Source organism: Rana temporaria, chromosome 3 (genome assembly GCF_905171775.1).
Source record: "Rana temporaria chromosome 3, aRanTem1.1, whole genome shotgun sequence".
NCBI lineage: Eukaryota > Metazoa > Chordata > Amphibia > Anura > Ranidae > Rana > Rana temporaria.
In genome coordinates this window covers 231002078-231020869 of record NC_053491.1, presented here as the reverse complement: position 1 = coordinate 231020869, position 18792 = coordinate 231002078, and the positions used below count along the sequence as shown (strand labels likewise).

The window sequence follows — 18792 nt, the reverse complement described above, 5'->3', positions numbered from 1 at the left end:
AATTAAAATGCTACGCAAATTAGCCATTTTTATTTCAAATATTACCGTACATTAATACATTTAATTAGGCCAATTTAAGCTCATGTACTATCCATCACATAAATATTATATCACTGCACCTCTGTCTTAGCCAAAAGGATACACTTTATTTTTTAAATCAAATCGATGTTATACAAAATGGATAGGATAATGGACCTGTAATCAACATAAAAGGAAATGATAGTGCATGCTAACCAAGTCTGCGTCCCTCAATGGGTTCAAGGAAAAGTAATTTAGGTTAATGACAAAAATTCTATGGTTGTCTCTCCTCCATGGTGGTCCAAAAGGAGGGGCAGGCGACAGAAAAACAATACAATAACGGGTACACAAAAAAAGACTGGACTCAGGATATCCTATAACTGTTTTACAATGCAACATGGACTTCATGCTGTTGTAGGAGGGCAAGCTTTTACATACCTGTCGGTTTGTGGGTATTTTAACTACGATTGTGTATAATAAACTATATGTTTTAAGGATAATGCACTAGGCTGGTGGACCCTCTGTTTTGTCTTTCAGTTTGTGTATTTTGAGGGACTCTCAAGCGCAGATGGTTTTACATGTATCTATTGGTTTGGAACTTAAATAATGGTCTGCCCGAGCCACCGAAATATGGTTGAACGAGAACTTGGTTCACCCTTATGAGGACCAATAAGAACGGAAGTATCGGTCTTTAAGAAAGCAGCAGTCCCAAGGTAGTTTCACAGCATAAACTACATTCAGGTAAGAAAAGTAAATCTTCCCTTATCAACTGCGGTCCAAAACGAGGGAAAGAAAAAACATCCTGGCCGAGTTGGCAGGCAAAGCCCATGTTAGACAGGAAGGAAGTTATGGGCTGCAACACCTTGTGAATGACCAGAACATAATGCTTTACAGCAGGGATATGCAATTAGCGGACCTCCAGCTGTTGCAGAACTACAAGTCCCATGAGGCATAGCAAGACCCTGACAGCCACAAGCATGACAGCCAGAGGCAGAGGCATGATGGGACTTGTAGTTTTGCAACAGCTGGAGGTCTGCTAATTGCATATCCCTGCTTTACAGGATAAAGCTACCAGCTTAGATACTCTCCTCACATAGCTGATGGCAACAAGAAAAGCCCACTGCTTTGAACCATGTGAAGTATGCCTTCCACAAGCAACTATAGACCTTTTGAGAGTAGACTTCCTAGCTTTTAGCATTCTGGGAACCACAAATTTAGAAATGCCCATGTCCCTCAGAACCTAGGCTTCAACAGCCATGCTGTGAAAGCCAGTGACCATGAAGAATGATAAAGCAATCCTTGGGACATATGATTCAAGCAATCTAAAGAGTCTTATCAGATTGGAGTAGCACATGTATGCGCCACTGCCCTTGTGTTGTCTGACTGGATCTAAAATTAGATGACCTTCCAGAGGTCCAGCAATGCATGGACAACCAAATTGCCCAAATAAAGGTTGATTGGAAAGATTCGACATCCAGGCCCCCTGCACCGAAAGGGGGCACAGGGCAAAGCCTCAGCTCAAAAGGCTAGCAACATACATTTCCCCTTGGGACTTTTAAGGTAATATACAAAACTTATAGTAAAAGGCAAAATATGCCAATCTTGATTACGGTGCAATCAGAACAATATAAAAATTACAACACAGCTAGCATTAGTAAAATATATACAGCATAATAATACATAATAATGCTGTAATGTTCGGGATACCCAATTGTCCCTACTTAATCGTTACCTTCCAAATTGTTTAGCTTTGTCTACATTGATGTTACACCAGGACAAATCAGACGTGTTTCAGAGAGAACACCTTCCTTCGGGTAATGAAGGGTATACAGTATATTAAATGTTATACAGAGAAACCTGGACCAGCCCTATATATTAAAAACAATAGTGAGAGTACCCATATTTCCTTCCATGAACTAAGGCACCCCCCCAGGAGACCACCCACTTTGTAACAGCGTACACTCTTTTGTCAACTCCCAAGGAAATGGCCCCTCTGCCATTTCTTTGGGAGTTGACACATGACAATGCCTGCTGTATATAGCCTTAAAAAGTCTCCAAGGGGAAAAATATATTTTGCTGCTAGTATTGTATGGGCTGTGGGCAATTAGTGGAGTGCTCCATATTTCTGTTGCAGCCCAAGAGGCTTGCATCCTTTCTTGTGGGTCTTCCAGAAATCAGTTCTTTGATGCCAGATGAATTGGTAGGTCCAAGGATAAGATAAGACCCAGGCTAGTACTGGGAACAGCACCTTGACAAAGAACTGAGGTGCAGAAGAAAGGTTGAACAGTAGGAACAGAAACTTGAAAGGGAGAGGAAATGCAGCAAAGCACAGAAGTCACTGCGGTTCTGTAAACATATGGACAAGCAGGTCAACAGATTAGGCGATCCGTCAGATCTGGCAACGGAAGTGACATTCTGGTGTAGCCTACTTGGTACACCCCACACTCGCCTAATCTGACGGAACACAGGTATGCGAGCGAAAGATGGAGAAAATGTACACACAAAGTATAGCAAAAGAACAGGTCCAAAAGAGTTTAAAATCCAACCAGCCGTTTTTCTTTTTCTCTGTACAGTCACGCTACCAAGGAAAAACACTTAAATTGCTTACCTGTGAAGCAGCTAAAGGCTGTCTACAGTTCCTTTTCTTTGGGGCACCAGAAGTCCCGTGCTCATCTGCAACATTTCTGGCTCTCTTTCTGGATCTCTTCCGATACTTCTTACCCCAGTTAGTTCCTACTGCTGAAACCAACAGGATGACATGTATGTGTTATGCAGATGGTAATAAAATAGCACAACACAAGCAAGCAATTTTGTGGACTTAAGATGACAGGCAAACAAGGATTCCATATGAATTTTTTTTTTGCAAGTCAAATGGGGTTTTTGGTGGGATTTTTTGCCCCTTTATTTCTGAAAATAACAGATTGTCTGTTCCTTGGTGGCTATGCTTTTTCCACCATCGTATCTACGAAAGTAGCCACCCATCCTGCATAGGATTAGTAATTTAAAAATAAATCTATATAAACGTTTTTATGCGTCCGGGCCATCTCACAGAAGTGACAAGAACATTGCATGACCGGCAAGGTTAAAATGTCACTGAACTCACATCATAAAAACAAAAACATCAAATGCTGCATTACATGCTGTTCATACTCGGTCACTATGAGATTTATTTTCGGTGTTCTGAAAAATAAAATAAACCTAGTGGATTCTGCCGTTCTCCATCTGTCCATGTCCCCAATTCAGCTAGGGATTTTGCAGAGCAGTGTTAGCAGCTCTGCACATGCTCAGTTTTTAGTGTGTTTCTATGCTCAGTATTTCCTCCCCATCACATCTGAGCAGCCCATGTGACTATAGAGCAGGGGTTCTCAACCTTGCAAGTGCCGTGACCCCTTTATAAAATTTCCCAAGTTGTGGAGACCCCTAACAGTAAGCGTTGATGGTCGGCACCCAAGGCAAGACGAGTAATTTGCACCCCTAACCCACAGACATTTAGCACTCCCTGAGTCCCTTCCACTCATACAGTTTTTTTAAAACCTCTTATGGCACATTTTAGGATGAACCACTCTTTCTCTTTGTCCTCCTTTCTTTCCCTTTTATCTCTCTATCATAATTTCTTGTTTTTCCCCCCCATCCCTCTCTCTAGCCGTCTTTCTTATTCTTTCTCTCCCTTTTTCTTTGTTCCTCCCCCCTCTTTTCCTCTACCTTCCATGTATTCTCTATTTTTATTCTTTCTCTTACTCCTTGGTGGTGGAGAAATGGGATGTGTGGCAGTGCTGGTGGGGGGTGGGATCAGTGGCAGTGCTGGGGGGAGTTCTGATCAGCCAAATTGGGTGCTCTTGATCAAGGTCCTCTGCTGATCTGAGAACTGTAGTGGGGACTTTTAATGGTAACTATAATCACAGGTAGTGTTACTCGCTGTGTCTCCAGATTCACGGTGTCTCTGACTTTGTGGTGTCTCGTAGCAGTGACACCTATGCTGAAATCAGGAGATAGGGTCTCCTCCAGCCCCTCCCACTTCACATTCTTCACCAGTCAGCTGACCTCTAGTCTCTGCCTCCCAGCCATGTCATGAACTGAAAGGGTGGCTGCAAAGAGGCTAAGAGGGCAGATGTGGGCTCCAGAAACAGCCCTGCTGGGCGGTCGCAAAAAGGCTGGGAGAGTGGTGCAGGCTTTAGGAACAGCCCAGAATTTGGTGACCCCTGGCAAATCGTAATTTGACCCCCGAGGGGGTCCCGACCTCCAGGTTGAGAACCACTGCTATAGTCACACATGTGGGCGTAAACAGAGTGGTAAGTGACAGGCCACTCTCCTCCTCCATGCCCAATAACCAACTAAACAATATGGGTGGTGGGACATTGCATCTTGATTAGTGGAAGCTTCACCTCCCTCTTATTCTAAGACACAGGTGAGGCGTGACAATCTGTGGCTGGAAAAAATCTACCCACACCATGTTATTGTGAAAAATAAAAAGATTTGGATTTCAAATATATACTTGCATGACAATTTAAAAACAGTTTTTGACATTTTTACATGTATTACAAAGGCTGTTTTTTTTTAGAACATGTGGCCAGCAGAAGATGACTAGAAGCTCCTTCTGCTTACAGTTGTGCTCATAAGTTTTCATAAAAATAAAAAAATTGTGTAAATAACCCTGCGCTGCCAATATACAGTGTAGCTGCTAACACGGCTGATTGAAAAATACGAAAAAAACAAAATGGGTGTATATGTGTAGCTCTTAAACAATGAGAATTACGATATCAAACATTGTATGTGATAAACAAATGACACAAACTAACAGTGACTGAGTGATAGTGGCTCACTGTGAAATCAAATACATGGTATACTAAAGTCCATAAATAAAAAAATTCTAAAATTAAATCATTAAAAGGATTAAATAGTCCACCAAGTGCCAAAAAAATGGATAAAGAAGAAAAGAAAACAACTTCCAAGCGTTTCTTGAATAACACAAAATCGTGATTTATATGAAATGTGATGACCCACCACCGGTAGAATTGTGAACTTACCGGAAAGGATGGACTCAGGGGGACATATGTCTCCGTGAATCAAAACGGGCATATATGGAGTAAACCAAAATGTCGGAAACTGGAAGAATCCTAGTTAAGTAAACGCCATGACCTCCGATCAACGATGGTACCAATGCAGCAAAACATATGATGAAACTGGATCCTGAAACTTATTCTCCTCTGCTGCCTCTTCCAGTAAAGTCTCCTAATGTGCTGAAAAACTTGGCTTATACTCAAGTCACTTTATCTCCCGGACTTTGGGGACGTGGTACCAACTGGCCATAGGTCCCCTGGACCCCTTGGCACACATAAAGCCCCACTCTTTCTCTACAAGTGTGCAAAGTTTTCTGTCTGGGGGACCTACTGCCGGGGAGCACCGATTTTTTTAAAGTCGGGCACCCCTTCCATAGGCTCCCATGTTAAACGGTAATTTCTCTGGTTACTTTGGGGACACGGTAACGGCCGGCCGTAGGTCCCCTGGCACACATGTAGATCACAGTTCTCCCCTACAAGTGTGCAAAGTTTGGTGTCTGGCGGACATATATCCGGGGAGCAACGTGTTTTCAGAGCTAGGCACCCCTTCTATATACTCCCATGTTAAAACGTAAGTCTAGTCATGGACACAGTGAGGCATGCAGATGGGTGCACTGATGGGTACTTATGGGTGGCACTGATGAACACTGATAGGTGGGCACTAATGGACACTGATGAGTGGCACTGATTGACACCGATTAATGGCACTGATGGGCATCAGTGATTAGGAGGCATTGGCAGGTATTGCTGGTGGGGACTGATTGGCATGTGTGGCCACCGGTGGTGGGTCATCACATTTCATAGAAGAAGTCACGATTTTGTGTTATTCAAGAAACACTTGGAAGTTGTTGTTTTTTCTTTATCCATTTTTTGGCACTTGGTGGGCTATTTACTCCTTTAATAATCTAATTTTTTTATTTATGGACTTTAACAGGGTTTGACAAATTTGCTTGGAATCTAGGAGTCAGCTAAAAAAGTTAGGAGCCAGAAAACGCGCCCCGTCCCAACGAGCTCGCACACAGAAGCGAATACATACGTGAGTAGCGCCCGCATATGTAAACGGTATTCAAACCACACGTGAGGTATCGCCGCGATCGTTCGAGCAAGAGCAATAATTCTAGCTCTAGACCTCCTCTAACTCAAAACATGCAACCTGTAGAATTGTTTTAAACGTCGCCTATGGAGATTTTAAAGGGTAAAAGTTTGTCGGCATTCCACGAGCGGACTCAATTTTGAAGCGTGATATGTTGGGTATCAATTTACTCAGCGTAACATTATCTTTCACAATATAAAAAAAAAAATTGGGATAACTTTACTGTTGTCTTATTTTTTAAATTTTAAAAAAGTGTATTTTTTCCCCATAAAAGTGCGCTTGTAAGAACGCTGCGCAAATACGGCGTGACAGAAAGTATTGCAACATTCGCCATTTTATTCTCTAGGGTGTTAGGATAAAAAAATATATAATGTTTGGGGGTTCTAATTAGAGGGAAGGAGATGGCAGTGAAAACAGTGAAAAATTACACATTAGAACTGGTTTTACTTGTAATGCCAACGGCCACCACCCGATGGCGCCAGAAGGAAGCTTGGGACTTCACAAGGCCGCAGTCTCAATTACCGGCCACGGCGGGGGCGCACAGAGACAAGGATCCTGCCGATTGCGGCGGCCGGTAATTGAGGCCGCGGCTTTGCGGCCCTGTAGGTCGCGGCCTCAATTACAGGCGGGCGCCAGGTCACAATTTCTTGTCGCAATTGCGACCTGGCGCCCGGATTTTGTCGAGCCCTGCTTTAGTATACCATGTATTTAATTTCACAGTGAGTCACTATCACTCAGTCACTGTTAGTTTGTGTCATTTGTTTATCACATACAATGTTTGAAATCATAAGCGCTACACATATACACTCATAAGTTTACATACCCTGGCATAATTTATGATTTCTTGGCCATTTTTCAGAGAATATGAATAAACAAACTTTTTTCACTCATGGTTAGTGTTCGGCTGAAGCCATTATCAACTGTGTTTACTCTTTTTAAATCATGACAACAGAAACTATCCAAATGACCCTGATGAAAAGCTTACATACCCAGGTTCTTAAAGCGGAGGTTCCACGGTTTCTCACTTTTTTCTATTTAGGTTCAATAACTAGTGTTACAGATATCATTATAAGCTGCTATTAGCTGCTTGTCAAGCGATCCCATCGGTTTCCGTGTGAAAAATTCAGGCAGGCGTTTTCCATCTTGCTTGTGGGCATTCTGAAGCCCACAAGCAAAGATTTCTGGGAAGCGGTGATGATATGCTCCCATCGTTCACGCAGTATCTCGTGCATGCACTGTGTTGACAGCGAGCAGCGCCGTCAACACTTCCTGATTACCATGACAACGGGTGTCGTCATTTCAGATACACTCCCCGTTGTGAGTGACTAACCTATTGCCAATAACAGCAATGCTCCTGGGAATAATGACACAGTACTCCCAGGAGACATTGCGCACAGCTCCCAGCACACACTGTGGCGGCAGGGAAAGGGATAGATACGCCCACTCCCGCGAGGAACAGTACCCAGAAGCCAGATGTAATCCCTCGGAATTAAGGTAATAAGATACAGAGGGAAAAAAAAAAAACTGTGGATTATTTTAAATGTATTAAGGCTGCAGATTGTATTAAGATAAAGTTTAGATTGTGGGTGAACCTCCTCTTTAATACCATGTATTGCCCCCTTTAACATCAATGACAGCTTGAAGTCTTTTGTGGTATATGTGGACGAGGCTCATCTTTTCAGATGGTAAAGCTGCCCCCATTCCTCTTGGCAAAAGGCCTCCGGTTCCTGAATATTCTTGGACTGTCTTACATGAACTGCACGTTTGAGATCTCCACAGAGTGGCTCAATGATATTGAGGTCAGGAGACTGAGATGGCCACTCCAGAACCTTCACTTTATTCTGCTGTAGCCAATGACAGGTCAACTTGGCCTTGTGTTTTGGATCATTGTCATGTTGGAATCTCCAAGTATGTCCCATGTGCAGCTTCCTGGCTGATGAATGCAAATGTTCCTTCAGTATTTACTAACATACAGTACTGCATTCATCTTGCCATACATTTTGTCCAAATTTCCTGTGCCTTTGTAGCTCACACATCCCTAAAACATCAGCGATCCACCTCCGTGTTTCACAGTAGGAATTGGGTACCTTTCATCATAGGCCTTGTTGACTCCTCTCCAAATGAAGCATTTATGGTTGGGGCCAAAATGCAAAATTTTGGTCTCATCACTCCACATGACTTTGTGCCAGAAGGTTTAAAGCTCGTCTCTGCCGTTTGGCATATTGTAAGCGGGATACTTTGTGGCATTTGCGTAGTAATGTCTTTCTTCTGGCAACTCGTCCATGCAGTCCATCTTTCTTCAAGTGTCTCCTTATTGTGCATTTTGAAACCGATTGGCATTCCCAATTCCATGGATATCTTTTTATATCCCTTTCCTGTTTTATACAGTTCAGCTACCTTTTCCCGCAGATGCTTTGACAATTCTTTTGCTTTCCCCATGACTCAGAATCCGGAGACGTCAGCGCAACTCATTGACCTTTTTCACACCCTCACCAATTACAAGCAAACCGATCACAGGTGAGGATGGTTACCTTTTAATAGCCATTCAAACCTCTGTGTCAACTTGTGTGCATGTTATCAGGCCAAAAATCACCAGGGTATGTAAACTTTTGATCAGGTAATTTGGGTAGTTTCTGTTGTGATGATTTAAAAAAGGGTAAACACAGTTGATTATTAAATGGCTTCAGCCAAACACTAACCATGAGTTCAAAATTATTGTGTTATTCATATTCTCTGGAAAATGGCCAATAAATCAAATTCTGACAGGGAATGTAAACTTATGAGCACAACTGTATGTTTCCTTGCAGACAGGCTGGGAAAGAACTGGGTCATGTGACAGCTGTATATCGATTAAGATACTTCTAGGTTTTTTTTTTAATAATTAAAATGCCATCATTGAGAAGAAAGAAAAAGAAATAAAAAGAAAGAAAAAGAAAGAAAGAAAAAGAAAGAAAGAAAGAAAAAGAAAAAGAAAGAAAAAGAAAAAGAAAAAGAAAAAGAAAGGATCAGGAACTCATATGTGCAGACATGAGCCAGCAACGCTTATACCACCCACCATCAGACAAAGTGTATGGCAAGCACCCTTGGAATTTACTTTTTTTTTTAATAAAAACAGGCATAAGGTTTTCACACCTATACGATTCATTTTTTTTTTTACCTAAAAAAAAAAAAAAATTATATATATATATATATATATATATATATATATATATATATATATATATATATATATATATATATATATATATATATATATATATATATATATATATATATATATATATAATCTCTTTGCCCATCAGGACGACTAATACCATAGGCTTATTTTAGCATTTGTGCTTTGATTCACGTTTAAGATCAAGGGGGGACTTCTAGAAATGTACAGTGTGAACATTGGAATTTGAGTAAATTCACAAAACTACCAGGCTTATTTAAAAAAATAAAAGTGACACCCAAGATACTATAAAACAAAAATCACTGACAATCTCTAATGCGTTTAAAGCAGTAATCTGCCCGAAATGGAATGCCAAGTGTGCCTATGCCTCAATTTAAAGTGGTTGTAAACCCTTACATATACCTAGTGGAAAGACAGGCCTCATGTGATATAGAGAGGAAACAAATCTTTCTACATAAGTGGTATCTGTTCGTCTGCAGTCTACTCTACATCTGTTCAAAATCCAGGATTTATAAAGCTTTTCTGAAATGTCAGGAAAGAAAAAGAAGGGGGGTGGAGAGTTGACATTACGCTTTGCAGAGCTCAGTAAGAATGCTTTTGCAAGTCGATTGGAGGGAAGAGACACACCTCCCTCCATAGAACAGAGCTGAGGTTGTCAATCTGCTAGGACATGAGTGCTCAACCTGTGGCCCTCCAGCTGTTGCAGAACTATAACTCCCATCATGCCTCTGCCTTTGGGAGTCATGCTTGTAACTGTCAGCAGCTTGCAATGCCTCATGGGACTTGTAGTTCCACAACAGCTCGTGGGCCAGAGGTTGCTAGGAGGTCCCTCCTGTAACCATTTTTCTCTGACTTCTCCCGATAGAGAAGGGAGGCAGCAGACAGAAATTACACTCCACGCTCTTAACCGAGACTAATACACTATAAAGCAGTGGTCCAAACTGCAGTCCAAGGGCAGGATGCAGCTTTTTTTTGCTTTTATCTGGCCCTTAAGGCACTACTCTTCCAACTGACACCCCAGCTGGAGCATTGTTTACCCTCACTAACACCAGAGCATTTTCTACTTCTACTGAGCACAGTAAGGCCCCATTATAGTCTGAAGGACAGTGAACTGGTCCTTTGTTTAGAAACGTTTGGAAACCCCCTGCTATAGAGGGATATGCTTAGTTCAAATTTCATGTCTGAAGTTTACAACCACTTTAATTTATTAAGTTAACAGAAAAAAAAAGTTTTGCATGGATGTATTTTTAATACAGCTTTCAACAAACCAAAATGCTGTCTACATATCAGGACAGTTGCACCACAAGACTAATTATTACAAAATAAGGAGAGGTGCTGAATATAAATTTTTTCACAGTACCTTCGTCCCATCAAAATTTGAAATATGCATTTGGTTTGGACTTTGATGGTACCATATATCAACTGATTACCAGTCAAAATGAGATAAGTATAAAGAAGGTTTTATTACAAAAAACATATACATAATTTACATATTCATAAAATAAACTTCTTTAGTCATAACAGCTATAAAGTGCCTAAAAGACATTAGGTCATTGTAGATAGAATGTCAAAATCATCTAGTTTATATTAAGAGCTCAACATGTTTTGCGGTTTCTTATATCGCCCGCTTCTTCGGGGGCATTACTCATACATACACACCGGATGTGGAGACCGTTTCAGGACTTTCTATGTCCTCTGGTGTGGGCTGGCAATTCACCCCGACTTACCAGGAGCCATGGTCACCGCCCCCCCATGTCTCATGACAACCTTTTATACATCATCTGACAAAATGTATGAGTAATGCTCCCGAAGAAGCGGGTGATATAAGAAACATGTCGAGATCTTCTCAATAAAAACTAAATGTTGACATTCTATCTACAATGACGGAATGTCTTTTAGGCACTTTATAGCTGTTATGACTAAAGAAGTTTATTTTATGAATATGTAAATTATGTACCGTATTTATCGGCTTATACCGCACACTTTTTTCCCCTTAAAACAAGGGGAAAATCGTGGGTGCGCGATACACGCCAATACCCGCGCTCAGTTTGAATGCCTGCGCCGACATATACCGAGTGCAGTACACTCGGCTAGGCTCGGCTTCGCTCGTGCTCACGCATAAACGTCACAGAGCGTTAGCACGAGCGAAGCCGAGCCTGGCCGAATGTAGCCAAGTGTACTGCACTCGGTATATGTCGGCGGAGGCGTTCAAACTGAGCGCGGGAATCAGCGATTCGACGGGGAGACAGCGCGGGAGAACACCACCGAAGCCGGACCCGATGAGGCCGCCGATGGATGCCGCGCAAGACACCAAAACCAAGTACTAAAATGTTTTTTTACAGGAATTGCGGGTCCACATTAGGGGTGCGTGCTATACGCCGGAGCGCGCAATACCCCGATAAATATGGTATATGTTTTCTGTAATAAAACCTTTATACTTTTCTAATTTTGACTGGTAATCAGTTGAAATATGGTACCATCAAAGTCCAAACCCCAGCCTCCCCCCAAATACATATTTCTAGTTAAATGACTAGAAAAGAAAACTATACCTCGTCGTGGTGGGTCAGGTTGTGCCGTGACAGAACTGGAAACTTTGCTTTCGTCACTCAGATCAGCGATTGGTGGGGTACAGTCCTTTGTAGAACCTCCACTGTGGTTTTCTTCAATAGAATGCTCAAATTTCTGCCAGCGTTTTTTTGGTGCAACATAATTAGTCTCTGGCTCATCCAGCCCTGGGCACCCTTTAACTCCTGAATCTGCTTCAGTCTCCTTTCCATGGGGTTTCACTTCAGTTGTGCTCATTTGGAGAGTTTGTGCATCATTTACAACATTGAACTGTGCAAAAGGATTACTTGAGAACGTTTCCACATTCGCTTTTATTAGTGTGTCATTCTGAGAAGATGCAATACTGTTGGGGGAAGAGCCCAGCTTTGACCCATCAGGCATTCTTCCTACCAAAGGCTGGCTCATGCTTTCTGAAGACACATTCTCTTTTAGAGGAGAAGCGCTTTTATTTGTATATGCTTCTATTGTCCTAATGCGTCTTTTCTGCAGAATGCAGGGCTTTGTAAAGATTTTTTTGGGGCGGGGTACTGAAATATTAGGATCCGACGACTCATCTGAATTCCCATTGGAGCTACAGGAAAGCTGTGCACCAGTCTGAGTAAACGAAAGATCCTTTGCTTCATTACTGGTATTTGCAGGCTCTTGTTTCAGGTCAACCTCTAATGAAGTCTTTGATACCTTATCTGACCCACTTTCTGAAGAACATTCCATAGGGCTACACACGGAAGATGTTTTTGTTCCAGTCATAAGCGGTCTTTCCTTTTCTTTGGTATCATGAAGATCTTTAAGCATCATTAACAGGCTGCTGTATTTATAATCATGCTCCATAGGGATTCTACTTTGACCCGGAGCCGACTGGAAAAGTAAGGGTGTAGAAGGTTTTGAAGTTGCATTTTCAGCATTGTCCTTGCTTATCCTATCGGATTGTTCTTTCTCCACAGAATCGCTACTCCCCCCATTCGAGTCACAGAACACTTCTGTGCATCCCGGCTCAGTAGGCGATTTAGGCGAGTTTGTGGAGGCCATACTTAATTGCTCATGTACGTTTTCACCTGCTGTGCAGGACAGGCTTTCAACATTTAGAGGCCTAGTCAAATCATTCAGAGAATGGTGAACTTTGCTGATATTATGATTTGCCGATATTTGCCTTTGAGATTCCCCAGGAGACTCTGGTGCTGCCGTTTTATTTGGCGACATACCTTTGCTGCAGACCGAATAGTCTTGGGATCTGGAAGGTTTTTTATTAGCACTTAAAGGACTGGATAATGAGCACTCTCTAACACGTTTCTTGATTTTTATATTTTCCGCAGACACCTCCACTTCTGAGACAACACTTTGCTTTGGAGATTGATTAAGAGGGCTCAGTTCATTTATACATATATCCGTTGTTGAAGACACCATTGGTTTTACTAAAGACTTTGCAGTCTGATCATGATCACTCATAGACTGCTTATCCATTAAACACTTGTCTTGCTCCACTAGTCCAGTACTGCTGCTTTCTCTACTAAGGCTATGGGGATCGTTAAATATTTGCTTGAGATTACTATTTTCTTTCTGAGCTGGTGGCATTTTTATCTTCTCATCACTTGTTTCATTAGACCAATAATCAGGAGAGACAGCTTGTTTAGAGGCCACAAAGTCTTCTCCTAAGTATTTAGTCTTAGGAGAGTCCTTATTTAAAGGCTTTCGGCTTATACCTTGTTTTTTCTTTGTAGAATCTGTGTTAGTGCAAGGAGATGGGACACAGTTAGACAGATGAGGTTTTACAAAACCGTTCAATACACTGATTGTCCCAGTGAATTTTTTCCCGCCATAATCTGTCTGTTTCTCTGTTGGACTTGCAAACTGTACAACATCTCCATATTCTGTCTTGGCAAGGCAATCCAGGGCATGAGTAATACTTGACTGCCATAGTGGTAGAAGTTTTGATGGAATCTGGAAGAACAAAAATTAAATTCAGTCAACTAGGAATATAGGAAAAAAAAAAAAAAATTGAAAGAAATTACCTGGAAGTATTTATGTATGGAGATATTGCCCACATGCTCCGTACATGAAAAAACAAACATTCCCATTTGTCTCCTTCCTTGAAGGAAGGCAATAACTACATTATTAAATTAGATATATATATATATATATATATATATATATATATATATATATATATATATATATATATATATATATATATATATATATATATATATATATATATATATAATCTCAATGTTTCTTTTTAAAAACTTGGCAGACTGCCCGGATATTTTCTTTGAAATCTTTGAATCGAGATCACAAGTTTTTAACGATTAATTGTGCAGCTCTAATATAGTGTGTGTGTGTGTGTATGTGTATATGTGTATATGTATATATGTGTATATATGTGTATATATATGTGTAAACATATCGTCCGAAAATGGTGTTTTCAGCACTTTGCCGAAACAAAATTTTTGCCGATAATGGTGACGAAAAAGGGGCGGGGTTATCCTGCTGGGTGCCGCACGCGTATGAGTCTCCCCTCTATCCTACTACTACTTCTTACTCCTGTGTACATAAATTACACAGCCTCCCTAGTGCCTGGTAATGCATGTCACACTGTGTGTTAAAGCAGGTTATGAATCGATGTGCAGCTGCTTTAACAATATCTCTGATCCAGCATCGCCGGCTGCCTCTCCCCTCCTCTCCATCCGTTCTACATAAAGTACACAGCCTCCCTAGTGCCTGGTAATGCATGTCACACTGTGTATCAAAGCAGCATCTGAATCGCCGTGCAGCAGCTGTAACGATGTCTCCAGCATCGCCGGCCGCCTCTCTCCGCCGGACACGCGGCTGGAGCTGTGACATTTCTTTTATTGGTGAGGCAGGGCCACCCGTCACGTGACTCCGTCCCCATCTGACGCACCCTCTGCTACGTGGGCCTGACATTTTTTTTTTATTTCGGTTTCGTTTCTGAAATTTCCATTTCGGTGCACATACATATACATATACAAACATTATATATATATATATATATATATATATATATATATATATATATATATATATATATATATATATTACACACACACACACACACACACACACACATACAAATATTAGAGCTGCACAATTAAATCGTTAAAAAATCGTGATCTTGATTCAACCCCCCTGACATCTCCAATGCAGAGTTTGCCGATTCTTTCATACAAGAGACTTAGCTGTCAAAAGAAAATATCCGGGCAGTCTGCCAAGTTTTTAACAGGAATCATTGATCAAAGGGATAAACTGTGTAAAGAAAAAAAAAAACTCTGCCAAGTTTTTAACAACATGAAACATTGTAACCAACACTTCCTTGTTAGATCAAACTTCTGTGTGTAAATGCAGAAAGTTTAACCACTTAAAGTCTAAATAAAGACTAAAATTAAATAGCAGTTTCACTTTAAAAATTAACACTGGTCTGTATGTAGAGCATTTATACCTCAATACCATAAATAACAGATTAGATGTTTCACTATACACAACAGTATAGGAGTTTGGACATTGTAAAGAAATGTTAACTAATGCATTACAATTTAAGTTACACCCATTAGATTTTAGACGACTAAAATGTGTTTTATTCAACTAAAATGTACTGGAGATTTAGTCAACTAAATACGACCAAAACAATCACAGAAGATTAAAATGGGACTAAAACTAAAATGCCATTTTAGTCCTAAGACCAAGCCTAAAACTAAATCTAAATTTGCTGCCAAAATGAACAATGAGTTGAGAATAGCCATGCCCCTTTTTTCAAGGCACCAAAAGTAATCAAACAATTGAATCAAAAAGCAGTTTCATAGCCAATTGTGGGCTACTCCTTCGTTATTTCTTCATCAATTAAGCAGGAAAAAGGTCTGGAGTTGAGTCTAAGTGCGGCATTTGCAATTTTACTAACCTGACAGCTTATTCTAAATAGGAAACCTTCATTTTGTTTGCAAATATTAAAGATTCTAACTACCAGCAAGAATAAGTCCTTACATTTTTCAAGAGCACCTGTCGTTTCAGATTCATCATGGCAGCGTCCGTTAGCAGGCATCCACTCACCTGCTGCCACCACATCCCTCACCTTTGAGGCACTTCCGCATCACCAGCAGTCCCATTAAAGTGAATGGGACTGTCAGTCAGTCAACAGAGGGTCAAAGGAGGAGCCGGTTTGTGACGGAGATAACAGTTGCTCTTTAAAAATTATGACTTAAAAAAAAAAAAAAAAAAAAGAATAGATTTAAATCAAGCCTTTTTACTAGCGATTTAAATAGACTTGATTTAAAGCAAATCCACCCTGAGGGTGGAGGAGACAGGACTGTGTATAAAAATGGTTGCAGTTCCTAAAATTTGTACTTGATATTTAATGTTCAACCTTTTCAATTAAAGCTGAAAGTCTGCACTTCAAATTCATTTGGGTTGCTTCATTTAAATTTTATTCTGGTGGCATACAGAGCCAAAAGTAAATTGTGCCTGTGTCCAAATACATATGGACCCAACTGTAACACACACACACACACACACACACACACACACACTAATGCATTATAAAAAAAATAATCATCAGAACTAACCTTAGGTTTGCTACAACCTTCCTTCTGAGATGGCCTTGAATCAGGTAATTCTTCAAACTGATAGACTCCTTTGAAAGGAACAACTGCTTTTGCTGTCACCCAAACTTTTTCAGTTAGTTCCCCCAGCGTTTCCACATAGTACCGTCGTGGTGACTTTGTAGTAGATGCACCTATGAAAAATTATAAAGACACGATTAGAGTTGTTAGCATACCTATTTTAAAAAGGAATAAGGCTCCGTTGATCTCCACTTAGCTGGTGGATGACAGGTCCATCTCTGCCCAATGATCGGGGTGGGACCTGTCAGAGCCCCGCTGATTTCTATGGGGCGAAAACGGACAGCATGTCTGTTTTCATCAGATCTCATCCGATAAGACAAATGGCAGCAGTCTGTCTTCAGTGGATAGGATGACAGGCGGGTGTCAGCGAACATATCTCTGCCGACACCCGCCTGCCCATAGGAGTCAATGGATGGCCCGCACGGATCCGCATGAGAAAACCAACAGGTGGATCCGAGCGGGCTTATCACGTGAAAGGGGCCTTAGATTCTGTATGCTTTGAGGTGCTTCAGTTGCTTGGATATGCATTGCAATTGCTACAGACTGCTTATAAAATGCCTTTCTTGCCCTGTAACAAAAACTATTTTTTTTTTACTTTCTGCTATAAAAAAATAAAAAAAAAATCTACGTCTTAATGAATTTAGTACAAAGTGTATGCTGCTAAAGGGTCTTTGGTAAAATAAATAAATCGCAAGAAGCGTATATTATTTGGTTTGCGAGAAAGTTATAGCGTCTACAAAAACTATGGTATATACAGTGAGTATTTAAAAAAAAAAAAATTATATATATATATATATATATATATATATATATATATATATATATATATATATATATATATATATATATATATATATATATATATATATATATATATATATATATATATATATATATATATATATATATATATATATATATATATATATATATATATATATATATATATATATATATATATATATATATATATAATCTTCACCCCCTTTAAACACTTGCTTACTGGGCACTTATATCCCCTTCCTGCCCAGGCTAATTTTTAGCTGTCACACATTGACTGACAATTGTGCAGTCATGCAACACTGTACCCATATGAAATGTTTATCTTTTTTTGGTTGCATTCTAAAATCACCATTGGGGGTTTTTTTTGTAGCAAAAAATAAAGACGAGGCGGCACTGATAAGGGACACTAATGGTGAGGCAGTGATGGGCACCGATATGTGGCACTGGTGGGCACCAAGGGGACACTTGTCCCTCTAAGCGCCCTTTCACACGGGACGGATCCGTGATGATCCGCCCTGTGAACCTCCGCTGATCCCCGCTGAGCTGGCATATTCCTGCACACCGGGCAGGGACCGCCCTGTCAGATATCCGCTCTCCTCTATGGGGGGGGGGGGGGTAATCGGATGAACACGGACCGTCTGTCCGTGTTCACCCGATCTGATCACGGATGGAAAAATAGGATTTCCTCTGTCTGCAGAATCGGAGCATAGCGGACCCGGATGAGATCAGGTGTCAGCAGATGAACATCCGCTGACACCCGCTATCCCATAGGGATACATGCATTGACCGGCTCCTGTTTACTTCCATGATCAGCTGTCACTGGCTGACAGCTGCTCACATTGTAAAGGGCCCACTGTGATTGGCCCTTTACCTCAATCAGTGATCAGCTGAGTCCCAATCATAGAGCTCACCAGCTGCGTGAGAACGGAAGGACGTCTATGTATGCCCTCCCGGCATTTTAAGCCCATGATGTAGCCATCTTTCAGTTATAGCGCCGGGTGATGATTAAAATCTTATTTTTTTGCTTTGCAGCCTGGAATTAAGACAGGTAGTTTTTATTTTATCCAGCTGTATTTAAAACATCCAAGTGAAAGATACAACACCAACATTACAGAGAAAAAAAAAAAAAAAAAAAATCAGAGTTGGAAGAAGAACCCCCTCCTAAAAATGACTTGTAACCCAGGAGGTCGCCATCACTTAGACTTTGAGGGCCAACCAACTCAATCATTTCCTGCATACTATGTCAGCCTCTCCCGCGGGAAATTACGCTCCTACGTCCCTAGAAGACCTATGCTCAGATACGGATGTACTGCCACACGCTCTGTCCATTATACATACTATACTACTCACACCGGCGGAGGGATACCAAATCCCCTGCATTACTAAATGGGAACACGAACTGCACTGCACATTCTCTGCCAAGAAAAAGCAACAAATACTGACATTCACACACAAATCCTCTACCTGTACTAAAAT

At 40.9% G+C, this 18792-nt stretch overlaps 1 protein-coding gene across 2 annotated transcripts in view; it reads right to left on the bottom strand.

Moving 5' to 3' along the window:
- NSD1 (nuclear receptor binding SET domain protein 1) overlaps positions 1-18792 on the bottom strand; it is an 85245-nt gene that overhangs the window by 40487 nt on the left and 25966 nt on the right. Inside the window, exons 4-6 of one of the 2 annotated variants that reach the window (XM_040344419.1) lie at positions 16477-16646; positions 11893-13843; positions 2627-2754 (exon numbers count right to left, since the gene is read on the bottom strand). In XM_040344419.1, coding sequence (XP_040200353.1) covers positions 2627-2754; positions 11893-13843; positions 16477-16646 — 2249 coding nt within the window. Of the gene's footprint in view, positions 1-2626; positions 2758-11892; positions 13844-16476; positions 16647-18792 lie in introns of both variants that reach the window. The other variant, XM_040344418.1, reaches the window with a different exon arrangement.